Source organism: Prionailurus viverrinus, chromosome B4 (assembly GCF_022837055.1).
Source record: "Prionailurus viverrinus isolate Anna chromosome B4, UM_Priviv_1.0, whole genome shotgun sequence".
In the NCBI taxonomy this organism is placed as follows: Eukaryota; Metazoa; Chordata; class Mammalia; order Carnivora; family Felidae; genus Prionailurus; species Prionailurus viverrinus.
In genome coordinates, this window is record NC_062567.1 from 3,782,912 (window position 1) to 3,800,673 (window position 17,762).

General features: G+C 45.3%; 1 protein-coding gene across 1 annotated transcript in view; it reads right to left on the minus strand.

Moving 5' to 3' along the window:
• The window catches only part of ITIH5 (inter-alpha-trypsin inhibitor heavy chain 5), a 79,738-nt gene that overhangs the window by 17,513 nt on the left and 44,463 nt on the right, over positions 1-17,762 (minus strand). Inside the window, exons 6-7 of the mRNA XM_047866575.1 lie at positions 16,378-16,547; positions 15,568-15,684 (exon numbers count right to left, since the gene is read on the minus strand). Of these exons, the coding sequence (XP_047722531.1) occupies positions 15,568-15,684; positions 16,378-16,547 (287 nt within the window). The remainder of the gene's footprint in view (positions 1-15,567; positions 15,685-16,377; positions 16,548-17,762) is intronic.

A 17,762-nucleotide genomic window follows, 5' to 3' on the forward strand; every position in this document is an offset into this window, starting at 1 on the left:
AGGAGGTCTTGGGGAGAGGGGGCGGTTGGGAAGAGGCAGGAAAACCATACCCCTTGCGGAGGGAAGGAAACATAAGGAACAGCGGGGGATCTGACTGCGGAAGAAAGCAGAGTTCTTAAAGAGGCCAGCCGGCAGCAGAGACAGCAGGCCACCTCTGGGGCCGTGAATCAGTTCCTAGAGGCCCCAGTCCACGGACGACAGGCACCCGCACTGTCCCTGCAGACGCCGCTCTGCAAACGTCACCAGAACATTCCAGAGGGCTTTCGGACTGAAGAGAGATGAAAGGTGCACAGATACAACTAATAAAATAAAAGGATGTCTCTCTTACTGTCCAGGCAGTGAAGAAGTACCTTGGCCGGCAAGGTCATTAACGATGGCTTTGTATAATCCTAGCTATCTGGAACCACGATGGATGGGGACTGCTCTCGGCTTGAGCCTGTTTTATGGGGATGAATTCCTCTTCTTACACACTCTCCTTGGGTTAAAAGAAGGAAGACATATTTCCCTTGGAAACAATGCCTTAGAAGTTAATTCCAGCTCTGCCGTAGGGTTACCATTAAGTCTTTTAGTCCCTGTCCTTAAAGTTAAGTACCTTCGGGAACAAGGTGGATATAAATAACTACAAATAAAACTCTCTGGTTCAGATTCTCCATTCATTCAGTGTGGTTGGCTACAGTCCCCCTGTTCTAGTGGATCTTCAGGAAGGAAGCGATTACGGTACCCTCTGATGGCATCTGTCGAACGGGCAGGACTGGGTCCCTGGAGTTCGAGCACGCCGCCCCTCGGGAGGGGAGTGTCCAGGAGGCAGCTCTGCCCTGTGCACGTCGGGCCCTGCATTAAACCAGGGCCAGCGATGGGAACGTCCTCTCCCCCTTCCCTGCGAAACGGAACCCTAGCAGCTGCAGGCGCTCGGCAGAACCCTCGAGGGGGTGAGCGTCCGCCGGGCTAACTACCGCGCCAAGAATGACCGTTCAGCATTTCACAAGCAGGGAAGCATCGTATGGTGAGACCCTCAGAGTGAAATGTCAGTGAGGCCGTGACAAACACAGCTGCCTGCCCCCTCCCAGCTACCACTGCCACCAGGGTTCCCGACGATGCCGCTTCTCTCAAATATTTCTGTGTCTGTGCCAGACCACACTCGACAGGAACCAGAGGACACAAACGGCTTTTGTACCACAAAGTCTGGGTTGTTGGGCATGATACGAGGGGAGCCATGACATCATGGGCGAAATCCAAGTTCAAGGGTGTTAGATATTAGCCCTTGTATGTTTCCAGCAGAATGGTCACACTGTTCTCCTAAGCAGTGCCCTCACTTCCTCGTACTGAGAAGTTTACCAAGACGTCAGCGTTCTTTCATTTTTCCACGTGGTCCTTTTCAATGAACCCAAGAGAAAAATCGCCTCTGATGAACAGCTTAAAATAATCCCGCAAAGAAACGTAAGCCCGCCTCACGTCTGAGTTGGGCCCCGAACAAAAATCAAGAACAGACACACACCAGGGAAACAGCCCTGTTTCTGAAAGAGAGGCCCCGGAAGTGGACGACGTCCACTATAAACCGAGGCCGTGTGTCCGCCTTCTCCCTTCCCCAGGGGGGTCCATACAGGTAACGGGGAGAAGGAGCAAAGCCAATTTATACTGTGCTCCTGTTAGCCTGCAGTCCTTCTTGACGCCAGCAGGGGGACGGCCTCATTGCCCACGGCCTCCCCTGGCAGTCCGTCCCCACAGTCATTCTACCATTCTACGCAAAAAAGTCTGTGACTCCAGCAACGTCTGCAACACCAGATCCCCACCGCAGCGTTAAAGTGCGTGTCCAGGCCCGAAACGGGGGGAATGGATACGTCCGCCATCCCAGAATCTCTGTGCTCACGCCACAGGCTTCCACGCAGGACGCTGTCCCAAGTCTCCCTGGAGTCACGGTCACGGTTCAAGACCGCAGCAGCCCCAGCGTGCCAACAGATGCTGCAGTCCATGGGGATCAGCTATGCTTCAGGGGGACTATTTCAAGACCGTGGTATTTCAAGATGACGAGAACTTAATCCACAAGAGGCAACAGGACCTTAATATTTTTACACACTGCAAGTCTTCCAATAATTTAAAGGAAAGTTTTGAAATCTTATTGTGACTGACCCACCAAATTATCAGATTTTTTAAAATCCCAACTTCAGGAGCAAGGCAATAAATGGGGTGAGAGAGACTGTTTCTTCATAACATAATTCATGCCTATATCATTGTTACATTTAAAAACAAAAATCTAGCCACAGACTGGTTTCAGAGAAGAAACCAAAACATTAAAAAACAACATTACCCCACTGACTACGGTTAAGGCGCCTCAAGAGGTTCTGTAAGCTCATAAAGGAAATCCGTGATAACACAATGCCTCTTGCCGCCTCTCTGCCACAGTATTTCCTAAAACGAACCTCATTATATAATTTACATTTCAAAATTATAAACTGTAATACAAGAACCAGAGGGTCGAAAAAAAGTGTCTCTCAGATTTGAGGAATCTTGTTGAAAAAAAACTAAAACTATTTTTCTATTGGCTGAAATGTTCTTTATGGAAAGAGCAGAAACTAAGAAGTCTGCTTTACATAAATGGAAAACTTGGAATAGAAGTCATCACGCCTTCCAGTACTTGAAACAACAGATGTCGGTGAGGATGCAGAGAAAGGGGAACCCTTTGGTGCTGTTGGTGGGAATGCAAACTGGTGCAGCGGCTCTGGAGAAGAGTATGGAAGTTCCGCCAAAAATTAGAAATAGAGCTACTCTAGGATCGAGCAATTGTACTAGTAGGTATTTACCCAAAGGATACAAAAATGCTGATTCGAAGGGGCACAGGCACCCCAGTGTTTACAGCAGTGCCATCAACAATAGCCAAATTAGGGAAAGAGCCCAAATGTCCACCACCTAATGAATGGATAAAGAAGATGGGGTTTATACACAATGGAGTTTTACTCGGCAACCAAAAAGAATGAATACCTGCCATTTGCAACAACGTGGACGGAACTAGAGGTATTATGCTAAGAGAAATTAGTTAGTCAGAGAAAGAGAAGTATCATATGATTTCACTCATATGTGGAATTTACGAAACAACACAGATGAACATAGGGGAAGGGAAGGAAAAAGAAGATAAAAACAGAGAGGGAGACAAACCATAAGAGACTCTTAAATACAGAGAACAAATGAAGGGTTGCTGGAGGGGGTGCTGGGTTGGGGGATGGCTAAACGAGTGATGGGCATTAAGGAGGGCACTTGTTGGCATGAGCACTGGATGTTATATGTAAGTGATGAATCATTAAATTCTCCTGAAACCATTACTATACTGTATGTTAACTAGCTTGGATTTAAAAAAAATTTTTTTTAATGTTTTATTTATTTTTGAAAGAGAGAGACAGAGTGCAAGCGGGGGAAGGGCAGAGAGAGAGGGAGACACAGACTCCGAAGCAGGCTCCAGGCTCCGAGCTGACAGCACAGAGCCCGAGGCGGGGCTCGAACTCACGAACCGTGAGATCGTGACCTGAGCTGAAGTCGATGCTTAACCGACTGAGCCACCCAAGCGCCCCTAACTAGCTTGGATTTAACTTAAAAAAATTTTTAAAGTTCAGTAAATGCTAAGTGAACTTGAAATTTCACCTCGAAGCAAATGTAGAAAACATTATTTCTTTGGTCTCTACAATGTAATGCTCATGCTAGAACGAAGAGAATATTTGAATTAAGCAAAAGCATAAGGTTCCTGTATTTGAAAATGTATTGTGTTATGCTATATAATCTCCTTTACCGTTTGACTTCTCACTTCAAATGCTCTTTCAATGCAGTATTGCACTAGACTCCGTTAGATTACCTCCTTACTTCTGTGCTTACCCAAGCTGTGTAAAACTATAAGATTGTGGTTATTTCATAGGTAGAGAAAGGCCCCTTTTTAGCCTAAATATCATTATTCCTTCAGGCCTGGATCTAAGAGAAAATGATTGCTAAACACCAAATTCTGTCTAAATTCAGCCTTAACGGAAAAAAAAAAAATCTGAATAGGTTTAGACATTAGAACATCTTTGTGATGTAAGCATAACTACACTTCCCAAGTCTTTGGTGTTTGAATAACATTAATCTAACTTGAGAAGCAAATGGTCTCTCATGTTAATGCTCTGGCTAATGTTAAGATTCATCACCTAATGTGTTGACTCTTTTTGACAAATATAGGAAACATTTGCCTAATAATGTCATTGTACATTCTTCTAAAAAGGCTCCCTGCCAATAACATTAACATCTTTGATTCTTTAGACATTAATCACATCCATTTTTCACGCTAGATGTGTCAACAACTCACTCAAGACTCAAAACAGATTATGTGTTCGCACCTCTTTGCGTGGTGGATACTCGGTCGGGATTTGTTCTCGTTGTTGATCCCTCACTCTGGCCAAGGATGGAGCTGAACCACTTCTATCTGTAGGCTCCTGCTCTAACAGGAAGTAAGAGATACTGACCATGAGATGTCCACCTCCGTTTACACGTCTCCTTTGTAACTGGTGTCCTTCCATCCATGTTCTGACACACCTACCGACTGCCCTGATTGAGTTCTTCGTCCCCAGGGCCTGGTCTAACTTCTTAAGTTTGCACTGCCCAACTGCGTATCTGGATTCTGGAGCCCTGTTTCGTTCTACAGAATCTCGTGGTGTCTGACTCACTGAGTGCCCTTTGACCCAGTCAGCTCTCTCCTGACGTGTCAGTTCTCATGCCCGTCGCCAGGGCATAGGTCCACCCTGTGCCACCTGCTATAAACCTCCAGGGATGTGCCTCGACGAGCATTTAAGAACCGAAAGGTTAGGGGCGCCTGGGTGGCGCAGTCGGTTAAGCGTCCGACTTCAGCCAGGTCACGATCTCGCGGTCCGTGAGTTCGAGCCCCGCGTCGGGCTCTGGGCTGATGGCTCAGAGCCTGGAGCCTGTTTCCGATTCTGTGTTTCCCTCTCTCTCTGCCCCTCCCCCGTTCATGCTCTGTCTCTCTCTGTCCCAAAAATAAATAAATGTTGAAAAAAAAAATTTAAAAAAAAAAAAAAAGAACCGAAAGGTTGGAGAGGCTGCAAAGAGCCATGCTAAATATGGAACAGTGGAACGGCTAGCAAGTAACCACAACACAGCATCACGTGTAAATGGTACGTACAAGAAGATATTCGGAGGAAGTCGAGTCACCCCTCGCAGGCAGGGGCAGTGATGACGTCCCTGTGTCTCTTTCATCTTCCCATACCCTTGAAGACACCGTGAGACTGCAAAGCGAGATTCTGGTCGCAGGAAGGAATAGGTGAACTTCGCTGTCGGGGTTGGGGAGGATCTTTGCTTTTCTTCTGAGTTTTGGTTAACACTTACTCTTATTGGCAGAAGGAGACTGATTCTGGAGAGTTAGAGGGTCCAGAGCAGAGAAGGCAGGAGCTTCCTTCTGCCCCCTGCCCACTGCCGTCCTTCAAAGGAGCCAGCTTCACGCAACGGTCTCGGGCTCAAATGCCCGCCTGCCGCCAAATGGCACGATCACTCTTGTCTCATGACTTCCTGCATGTTTTTCCCCAACCAAGAATTCACTGCCTCCCTTCCTGTCAAGAAAACTGCGTCCCATCTTCAAGGACTACACTTGCTAGGTCACCTCTGTCATTCATCTTTTGTCGGCTACTTCAAGCCCTTGCCCTTCCCTAAAATTCTTTCCACTAACCACTTGACGCGTTGGTTTGATTAACGTGGGATTGCTCCACATTTCTTTTCCCCAGCAAAATTCCGAGGTCCTTAATTAGAGGGGCTTGAATGTGCTTCTCCGGCACACACGTTTTCTCTTGCCATTCATCCCCCTCTGCTGGGCTCCTCTGGACCTTCCCACCCCACCGACTTGACTAACTTCTAAAAGACCTTAAGGCTCACTCGACTACCCCTGCTCTGAGAAGTCCATTACCCCCTTCTTCACTCCTAAAAAGACTTGACCGGCACCCGCTCTGTGCCATGACTGGACCACCGTACACCTCTGTCACAGGGAGCACTGTGCACACAACGCTCACGCGACTTTTCTTCTCCTCCGGACCTCCTGAGAGAAAAGGTTCTGTCGTACTTATCTTTGTATCCCCTATGCCTCGCACCTCTCCCACAGCACATAATCAACGTCTGTTTCATTCTCTGAGGATCTGGAGTCTGCAGTGGAAGCCAAGGTGGGACCCGGGGGCAGAGTCAGGCGTCCCGCAGGGGAGGGGGGAGCCCGCGCTCTCGGGCAGGGGTGGCACTCCGGGACCTCACCCTGGCGCAGTTCCCCAGCCCGGGCGGGAAATCCCTGATAAGCATTTGTTATCTCATTTAGCTGGCATCTACAGGATTCATCTTGTTCCTTGTAGCAAAAGTTGCCTTTCGGGCCCCGTCTAGCCCTTTACCGACAGCCGGCTGATCCGACTGGAGAGACTTGAGTACACAAGTAGGACGCCAGCAAGGAGAGGCCAAGCTTTTTGGTGATACGAGGACCAGGCTGTCAGATGCTGACCAGGAGGCCCACAACCTGAACAGATCATGCGGGAGAACTCACAGCTCTATACTGTTCATGTTTCCTTCGTAGGACAGCCACGTGGTGCCTTTATTCAGAGAGCCTCAAAAGTTTTTAAATGTGACCTCATTTGGGTAAATCTTAAGTGCCTCCACAAAAAGGGTTTTAAATGGGTGCCTCTGATTTATTTAAAATTATCTATATTATCGTTGTTGAGGAGCAAAAAAAAAAAAAAAAAAGAAACAATCCCAAGTTTTCCTTGGTGCTAGGGGGAAAAATACTTTGCCCTCTGTCCATCATTTATTTCCTCATGTTCTGAGTCAGAGTCACAAACACGTTTTCCCCACTGCCTTCTGTTCCCCACCCGAAGTCCCAGATCTCTGTTTTGCAATGTGCTTCTGAAACACGCGTCTGCTGGTGGCCGTGTCTGGGCGAGAGCAGCTCAGCAGATGAGAATAAATCCTACCAACCGGAATGATCTCTAGCCATGCCGGTCAGTCACCCCTGTAGACCAGGGGTCAGCAAAGGATGGCCTGGGGGCCAAACCCAGACTGGTGCCTGTTTTCTGATAAGCACGGCTTCTCTGCAGATTGCCAATGGCCGCCTTTGTGCCACAAAAGCACGGCTGAGTAGTAAGACGGGGACCGCCGAGCCTGCAAAGCTTACGGTATTCACTATCCGTCGTCATAGAAGGTCTGTTGACCTTGGTTCCAGGAAACCAGAGAGGGGGAAGCTGGACGTTTTTGTTATTAGCTGGAGCCATGTTTTCTGATGCTTACAACAAGGTCTGCAAGAGTACCCAAACCTTCCATCATCCATTTGTATTCCGATGACAGCCATATAGTGCCTATCTCTGAGACCCTCCAAATTTCCTAGACATGATCTCATTTGGCCCGCTGGCATCTTTCCTCTCCAGAGCTCCTTCATTTGTTCAGGGAGCTCCAACCAGGTCACTACTCCCTGAGGCCCTTCTGGGTTCTGCTGGCCTTGCCCACACTCTTCCCAGCCGCTCAGTGAACCTCAGGCCGCCCTTCCTTTGATCCCCATCACATAAAAGCTACTTTTGGGGTGCCTGGGTGGCTCCGTCAGTTGAGCGTCTGACTCTTAGTTTCAGCTCAGGTCACGATCTCATGAATCGTTGAGTTCGAGCCCTACATCACTGACGGCTTCGGAGCCTGCTTGGGATTCTGTATCTCCCTCTCTCTTTGCCTGTCCCCCGCTCGCTCGCTCTCTCTCAAAAATAAACATTTTTTTTTTTTAAAAAGCTAATTTCTCAGTATCTTTTTTTCCAGCATCTTCTCTTTCAAACTGTGACAGATTGACATGTTCTTGAAGAGGACGGCTGGAAGGAAGGTCACGGCATCACTGCACCTCCCAGTCACAAACCTTCTCCTCTCTACACCCCCGCTGTCTCCATGCCCGCACTCGTCCTGTCCAGCCCCAATCCGAAACGGAAAGAAGTCTGCATCCCTGTACGTGCCCATGGTGTGCTTCGAGTCGAATAATAAATCACTAGTAGTTAATTCTGTGCAGCAGGGCAGAGCAGCTCCATTCGTGTTTCGTGGCGCCAGCTGCCGGCCGAAGCCTCCCAGGGCAGCTGGCATCCGTGTGCACTCACCCGAGACGGGCAGCGCTCCGCATCACGTCGGTTGGTGGTTAGAACAGGTAGAGCCTGGAAGCTGGAAAGGTGGTCCAGTGTTATGGTCCATGTCTAACGGCACAGTGAAGAATGACATGGGGAAGAGCTTCCGAGTGGGAGAGACTGGGCTTGACGCTGAACTTCTCGACTTCTAACTTTCTGTATTTCAGCACAGTGAAGTCACCTCCCTGCCCCTCACCTTCTCATTTGCAAAAAGGGAATAACAACGTCTCTCTCATTGCATTGCTGAAAGATTGGATGAAAAAAAATGTATGTAAACCACTTAAGAGTGCTTGGTATATACTAGTCACTCAGTGGTACCTACTGTGACTTAAAAGAGCATGCTGCATTTAATGTGCACGTAGTGGTATGCTTTTCAGCAAAAATCATTACCTACTATGTGGGAATATGTACTCTCATGATCAAAAGTAGGATGGTTCCCGAATCCATGCAGACAGGCTATATGCACATAAAATGTCCACACAGCTCCTGGAAGCAAAATTCCAGACGTGAAGACGAAAGTGCTTTCCTGGAGCATGAAGGGAGCCAATGAATAAGGCACAAGCAACATTCACGTTTCCCCTCATTTTAATTTGGCAGTTACAGAGAGGAACATTGTGCTTGTTCTTTACCCTCCAAAATCGTTTACTAAATGAACTGGTCAAAGAGGGGCGCCTGGGTGGCTCAGTCGGTTAAGCATCCGACTCTTGATCTCCGCTCAGGTCATGACCTCATGGTTCATGGGCTCGAGCTCCACGTCGAACTCTGTGCTGACAGCATGGAGCCTGCTTGGAATTCTCTCTCTCTTTCTCTCTCTCTCCCCCTCCCTCCCCGCCCTTCCCCTGCTCATTTATTCATTCTCTCTCTCTCAAAATAAATAAATAGACTTTTTCAAAAATGGAGAAAGGAAGACAAACTTGCAAAAGCTACATGGAAATCTAGGGTTGGCACAGAATGGCACAGATTATGGGAACGAGTCTGTAGAAAGTTATAGCAAGAAAGACATCTGGTAAATGATGCATCAGCCAACTGCTCGGTTGCCAGATAGAGTCCGTTAGCCAAGTTCCTAATTATGAAGGCAAAAGTAGATCCAGTTATATAGATTAGGGAAAGGAAAGAGAGGAACATGTAAATCTTGGTCAAGGAAAAATGAATTTCATGGAAATACATTCCCCTTAATGTTCCCAAGGACATGTATGTTTGCTAGTTCTAGCGCTTGAAGCATGAAATTCATAACGAGAAAGAGGTCTACGCTGATCACATTTTCTGAGGCTCTTGTGAGCTCTTCTTCCCACGAAGAGGTTTTACAAGTTGAAACGGAGAGGCGGAACTCTCGCCTACCCTAACACCAGACCTGTCTCTCGACAGATTCACCAGTCAAAGCACACGGGATAGAAAACAGAGCCAAGTCCGGTGCCAGCAGCCTGGGGGAGGCTCCGTAGCTGTTCCCCAGCCAGTTAGGTCCTGGCCTCCAGACTCGCATCCCCACTGGGATGACGACCAGAACCAGAAAGTGCCAGGTGCGCACGGCTACGTGCACTTCCCAGGCACTGACAAGCCCATTAGCGAGAATACGTTTCAAGATCAGATGATCCCACGATTTCTATACATCAACTGTTCAAATGACAATGATTAAATACCGACTCTGTGTCCTTATTGTGATGAGTAACGTGAAATACTTCAGGCCCATCAAAGATGAGGGGAGCCAAGAACCTCCAGCCTTACAGTGACTGATTCTTCACAGGATCCAAGTGGACCTGTGACAAATGTCTGACGTTGCCAAGCCTGTTGACACATCACGAAAGCCCCGTGCTTGGAATAATTTTCCTCTTCACCGGTGGACATGATATTGTGTTCGAGACTCTGCAAACAGGCATGTAAGCTTTTCACTCACTGCTGTGGCCTTTGAGAGCTGCTAAAATAGCCAGCAGTTTTCGAAACACTCCGAGGCGGCGATGGGCTTTAGGAATTGTCTAGAAGCTTCTGACATGTGTTTGGCTGGTCTAGGGTGGTTCTCCTGGAAAGAGGCCATGCTGGAGCTCAGAAGCCAGCAGAGCACATGCCAGATTTTCAGTGCCCAGAAGTGATGGAATTTTAATATCCAGGAATGAGGGAGGAGGGGAGGCTGGCTCCCCGTGTGACGTCCACACTGCTCTTGCAACAGTGTGCGGACATCCCTCCTGCCGCGACACGGGTCCTGAAATGTCAACCTGTGCTCACCTTGCAGCCACGTGCGCTTCCACTGTTGCGCGCGAGAGCGATGCCCAAGCACACGGCTAACCTGCACCAGGACACCGCACCATCGTGGTGGGGTTCACGGGCTTAGAGTCAGACCTGGCTTTGGAGCCCGGCCCCGCCACGTACTAGCTGAGTTATCTCCCATTGCGAAGCCTCGGTTTCTCCATCATTAAAATGGGGATGACAGCCAAATTCTTACAAAGATTAAATATCCTCTTATCCAATAATTCACGTAATACCTTTAGCATAATGCTCTGCGTGTCGAAAATGCTCCGTGCTCTATTTTAGAAGTGCCCAAATTATTTTATCGCTAATGGTAAGTCTAGGAGACCCTGACTTAGTCCATTAGTTTTCTCTGAACGATTTGGGGCAGGATTTGTCTTTCTGGGGGTTATTTAGTTAGGAGGTTCTTGATCGTTCTCCCATCAGAAGTGGAAGAAGACACTGCGCCCAGGAACGGACTGGGTTTGAGGTTAAACCCTGATGTGACTCAAGCAGCTAAAGACAGGAGTCCTTCAAGCTACCGGGGCTTTGGGGTAACCGATGACCTTCGTCAATACTGGCCACGCATTTTACCATTTTGGCGTTCCTTAATATTTACTGGGACATAACTTAAATATTATAATTGTGCTGAATTCTACCAATGCATACTACGGATGCGGTCACTGTAAGTAATTTACGTTATTTTGACAACATGAAGATAAAAACAGCATTTTGTAATTTGCATTTTCTTAGTTACTAGTACACTGGGCTCTTTTTTCATACTCTTACTGAATCTTATTTCTTTTCTGAAAACCGTTTCATCTTCTCTGCCCATGTCTCATGTAGGATGAATATTAACCGATCTGGAATAGCTCTGCTATATTAAAGGCAAACTTCTCTTTGCCACATACGTTTTCCCAGCCTTCTGCTCGCTTTCATTCTATTTCCACGGAAAACAAAAGTTTAACATTTTTATATAGCTACAGTGATTGGCTTTTTCCTTTTGTAATTATTCCCATTGCTTTTAGGCTTAGAAGGTCTTTCCCTATTTCAGAACTCGTTCAATATGCGCCCATATTTCCTTACTTATTTTTGGGTGTGGTTCATTGGTTGGTCTTCGCTGCTTAATCCGTTTGGAATTCTTACTTGGGCAACAGTCATAAATATTAATAAACTGGTAGGGCCTTTCTAGAAAATGTGTTTTTAATATCTGTACAAGCCACAAATTAGTTAGTATTCCTTACCCCATTAATTCCACTTCTAAGAATCTAGATTACTTAAGAAAACGATTGGCACGTGGTCAAGGATTTCTACAAGAAGACAGTCAGTCATCCCAGGGCTGTTTACAATGGCTTAAAAGTGGAAATAACTGAAAAATCTCTCGCGGGTGGTGTGTGTGAGTAAATGTCTTCAGCTGCACCCTCCAACACGGTGACCACTAGTCACACGTGCCTACTTATATTTCAATGTATTAGAATTCAATAAGATAAAAAAATTCAGCTGCTCAAGTTGCATTAGTCACATTTCAAGTGGTAATAGCCACGTGTGGCTAGTGGCTACCACACTGGAGACAGCACAGGTACAGAACATTCCCATTCTCATAGAAGTTTCTATTGAGTAGTGCTGCAATTAAAGTCAGCTTTTTATGGAATAGCTAATAGTATCAGATGTATCCCTAATATGAGGGTAAGTAAAAATACCAAAATACAAAAAATTTGGTGGGAACACAGATTTGGAGCGGTTACAGTAATTTTTTTTATTTAAGATTTTTAAGTTTATTTGAGAGAGAGCACAGCGGGGCAGGGGCCGAGAGGGGGAGAGAGGGAGAATCCCAAACTGTCAAGCGCAGAGCCCGATGTGGGGATCGAATTCATGACCCGTGAGATCATGACCTGAGCCAGAATCAAGAGTGGAACGCTTAACCAACTAAGCCACCCTGGAATTTTAATTACCAACATCTTCATCAAGTTGTATATTTTTCCCCCAGAGGAAACCCAAACCCTGGCCTCATGAAGGTCATTGTCTTAAAGAAAAAATAATTAAGAAAAATGAAGATTTATGGGTGCATAGGAAGTTGACGACATACACAGGGAAACCTAGTTCATGGAACCTACTCAGTAACTTAACTGTTAATTTTTCCCAGATCCAAATGGGACTTCCCAGACTGGGTCAAATGCAAGATGTAATTAACACTATATTCTGTGGCCAACAGCGGTCCCCAAAGAAGCCATGATTATCCTTCTGTCACCACCTGTATTCCAGCCAACAAAGTCACAAAAACAACAATGGCACTTAAGAACCTGGAGTACATAAAGAATATTCAGTAAATATGGAAAGGCTGTGAGGCCTATCAAACACCTCTCAAGAATCAGCCACTACCGAAGAACATTTCACGTACGTGTGATTAATCACTTTGGGAAATACTGCCTGTAGAGAAAACCTACAGCGAGTCTGTACCCAACTCTCCCACTGAAAACAACTAAAAAAAGCAAACTACAAAATGAAAAAAATTTTGAACCAAAACGGTATCGAAATAGCGAGAAAAAATGATCTGCGAAAAGATGAAAATTTCAAGAGGTGGGCTCAGCATTTGGGATCACTGTTATCTAAGGGATGTCTGTCAAGGCCAAAGAAGCATCTGAGAGGCTGAGCATCATGTTAGTTCCTTAGAGGGTCAGAAGTCAAAGTCCAGAGCCCACCAGGGATAGGTGCTCAGGAAAAACCTCCATATTTTGTACCAAACAGAAATAAATCAGTCTTGAGAGGACTGTGAGCCATCTGGGCCATCCAGGAAAACCCCAGGCCGTGAAAACGGACTAAAACAATCCCAGATTTAATCCCCCAGCTACCTTACAGAAACACCCCAAATTTTCTCTAGCAGAAAAGATCATCATCCGAGGCTTTAAACTATTTCTACAAACAAATGTTTAATATGATGTTCATCACGCAATCAAAAATGACCAGTCACACAAGAAGAGAAGAGAAACAGTAAGAACAGCTCCTCCTGGCCTCAAGTTTGGGATTATCAGATACGGACTTTAAAATAAGTATGTTTATGGTACTTGAAAGAAATCAAAAATGTTATTACAAACTTTGCAAAATAACTGAACATTCTAAAAAGTGGCAGATTGGAAAAAGAACCAAATGGAAATTCTAGAACTAAAAAACACAATAACTGAAATAACAGGATAGACGAGTTTAACAGCATACTGGACATAACTGAAAAGAGAATTTGTAAACTTGAATAGCTTTGGAATGAAGTATGGAAAGGCAAAAGTTGGAATAAATAGAAGAGATCGTGGGAAGCAGAATATGGAGTGATATTCTAACACTGGAATCCTAGAAGGAAAAGGAAAAGTGACCCAAAGCAATTCCAGAAATAATGGCTGAGGATTGTTCCACGGATCCACAAATTCATGAAATCCTAGGAACCTCAGGCAGGAAAAATAAGAAGTCTACATCTGAAATCATTATACTCAAACTACAGAAAACTTAAAGAGGAAAATCTTAAAAGCAGTTGGCAATAGAAGATCACCTTTAGGGGAACAACAGTTAATAAGACTCCTGACTTTTCAACAGCAACAATGAAAGCCAGGAGACAATGGGATCGATCTTCCAGGGACTGAAAGAAAATCACTACCAACCTACAATTCCATTCCTTTCAAAATATCCTTAAATACTGAGAGTGCAAGAAATAATTTTCAGACAAACAAAAACTAAGAGAATTCTTTACTGGCAGATCCACATTTAAGAAGATACCACGGAGTGTTCTTCAAGCAAAAGGAAAGTTAATCCCAGATGGAAGGTCAAAGATGCAAAAGGAAGGAAAAGCAATCACGTGGAGGAGGCAGCAGGTTGAATTCTGGACAAGAAGGGGGCGTTGAAGAACTATCCAGAACCGATTTACAGGGTGAAGTTATCTTGCCCCTATACTAGTTGAAATTATATCTGGCAATCTTATGAAAGAAAAAGAGTTCAACCTTATTTTTGCATGGAATCTCTTTTTTACTATTTTGGAGTGGAGAAAAACCAGATGCCATGAAGAAAAAAAAAAATCAACAGATTTTACTACATGACTCTTCAAACGCAGATGGCCAAAGAAACAACTTACAAAGTCGTAACTGAGAGAAAATACTTACAACAGCTGATCAGCTAAGATCAGGTTCCACTGCATGTGGAGTGGGATCTAGAGGTGGAAAGAGGTGAAGCAGAGGACTCTTTTGAGGTCTGAGGTACTATTTCACGCATTAAACCACGTATTTTTAATTGCTAAAAACAGATCGTGAATTAAGAAAGAAAAGCTAAGCGAACTAAGTGTTTGATGAATGTAGAGTTATTATTGGCTCTGGCAGCCAGTAGCTTTTTGTTTTCTGTTATGGGAGTTGAAACTAGATTATAAATGCAAGTTTCTGATATTTATGACACCAGAGCAACATGAGGAATAGCCTTTTCCCGTGGGTGAAAAAGAATAATTTAATACTTGTATTTTTAGTATAATTTATAAATTTATAATATTTAGTATTTCATGTACCTTAATGTCCCTCCTATCCCTAGAACTTTAACATTCATCCTCAACACTATAAGAATATCGCTCCTGGGGCACCTGGGTGGCTCAGTCAGTTAAGCATCCAACGCTTGATTTCAGCTCAGGTCACGATCTCGCCGTTTCATGGGTTTGAGCCCCACATCGGGCTCTGTGCTGACAGTGCGAAGCCTGCTTGGGATTCTCCCCCTCTCTCTGTCCTTCCCCACTTGCATGGTCTCTGTCTCTCTCAAAATAAATAAATAAACTTAAGAAAAAAATAGTATCACTCCTGAATTACTCAGACAGAAGTCCTTTGTTCTGAGGATAGGTCAAGGGGGCCGCCAAGGACTCTATTCTATTGCTCTTCAAAGGACATCACTACCGGACAGAACGACTCTGTCGACGATGGTGCTGTGAATTCCTGTCCTGCTCACATTATATACTCTGCCAGTTCCCTTTATTTCAAAGTATTTCTATAGCATATGTCTCTGCTCTCTTAAAACTGCCATCCTGAAACGATAATGTCAACGGCTTAACTGAAGCAGTTCAGGAATGTTCTCTGTAGGCAAGAAGAGCTGGATGGCAGGGCAGACATTTGGCATCCACTGCACTTTATTCACAGAGAACGTCATGGCTCCAGGCACAGGTGAGAAAGCACAAATCTGGCGGCTGGCGGCCACTCACCTGCCGGAGCTTGGTTCCCACCATGGAGGCACTGCTGTCCAGCACAAATACCACGTTCTTGGGTAAAGGAGGCAGGTCTTTGGGGGCAAAGTAGTGCACAAAATAGCCATTTAGAACCTGGTTGGGGGAAGAGAAGGTCGAGATGGTAGTACCCAGGACGGGCAGGCAGACGAGCTAAAACGGCCAGTCTCCATAACTTCTAAAAGTCAGAGCACGAAACAGCTTCCACACCCCCAGCAAAAGTATCTACTGACCCCTCCGGGAGACCCAACTGCCGATTTAATCTGCATACGGTTAATATCAGCCCTTAGAAACTTCCCGACTATGCTGATTAGCTCAATTTCTTTTACCCACCCCCTTATGACCCTTGGCCACTTGGAATACCTGCTTCCTTCAGTATCTAGTTTTTACAAGTTGAGACGTCAAAGTTGTCTACATTCTGGACGCGTGCAAATACATTTTAATATTCCTGCCCTGTCTCTGGAGCAATAAAACCTAAAGGGAAATGAGCCATTGCACAGGCTCTCAATTAAAATTGAAGACGAACTAAAATTCTAACTTCATCTAAAACACGGCAGGGAAAAATTATATTACAGATTTCATTTGCTCTCCAGATTACTGAAGCAGGAAATAGCCTCAGCCTCTAGGAAGGGAACACCCTAGTCCCCTCGGAGACCTATTCTAGGGTAAAACAAATTTCTAAGAACCAGAGAGTTCTCCCTCCCTTAGGTAAGAACTGGAATCCCTCGCCCTGAGTCTAACGACAAGTATCAAGCAACTGACAGGAAATGGTAACAATGAACCCATTACCTGGATGTCCCCAATGCTCTGCTCCCTGTTGACATCATACCTAACGATGAAATCTCCCAAAATGCCATTCTGGGCAATCTTGGCTTGTTGTACCACGGTAGGCTTAAAAATGATTTTGGCAAAAGTGTCATTTTGGTTGATAACAGTGGAAGGAGGCAGCTCAGAATCACCTGCAAATAAGACACAAACATAATCAATAACTGAACCTACCAGTATTTTTCTGAAGAGAAGCTGGGCTGTTTTCGATAGACACAGAGGGTTAGAGTTTATTTTATTGCAGGTTTACTTTCCATATGAACTTCACAGACTTCATACTGATAATATGTCACCGTGCAAGAGAGGTTAGATATGTCACCTCTATGCCTTCTTTTTCAACTTTTACGTGAACTGTGTAACATACGAAAGCAGGGAGAACAGTAAAATAAACCACCGTGTGCCCTTTATCCAACTTTAACAATTATCCACCTCGTACCAATTTCTTTTACCCGTTTTCACGAATCCCCTCACCATCTTTTGCTAGAATATTTTAAAACAAATCCCAGACATCATATTTCATCTGTAGCTACTTCGGTATGCATCTCTCATCACAAGTAACAAAACCAATGTTCAGTGCCGTATCATCCTGGAGTACTCCGTCTGTATTGAAATTTTCCTGATTCTCTAGAACGTGTCTTGGTAGGGCTGAGTTGTTTGAATCCAGATCAAAAACAGACCACACATCACACTGGGTTTATGCTTCTTAAATCTTTTTTAATCTACAAATATCCCCTCCCCCTGCCTTTCTTCGAATGCTACGTAACAGTGTGGTGAAACACTAGTCATCCGTCTTATGGAATTTCTCACATTCTGCATTTCGCGATTATTTGCTTGTCTTGTCTTTTAACTTGCTCCTCGATTCCCCTAGTTTCCAGCCTTAGCTCGCATTCTAACATCTGGGGGAGCTAGAAAAAATACCAATATCCAGGCCAAGAGCTCATTTAATTGGTCTGGGGCACAGCCTAGGCATCAAGACTTTAAAATTCCCCATGTGAGTCTGACGTGCAGTCAAGGTTGAGAACCCCAGCGCCATCCTCCGTGTTGTCCTGTGTTCCGGTAGGAAAGTTAGAGGCTTGGTGGGGCTCAGGTCAGGACCACTGACAAGAACACCTCACAGGTGATGCTGAGTACTTACCGCTTTTTCAAATCACAAGTATACAGTATCTACTTGTCTACCTTCAGTCGTAGTAAGAAAGATGGCGGGCGCCCATATGGTCAATCGGACCCCCCACTATCAAGCTCCTCATCGATCTTTCACTTCGTACTTTTACCAGTCACTGACGAGGTTCGTCTGGGTCCACTATTTCATCAGAGTTGCAAAAGGGCGGGGTCTAGTCCTGCCATGCCTT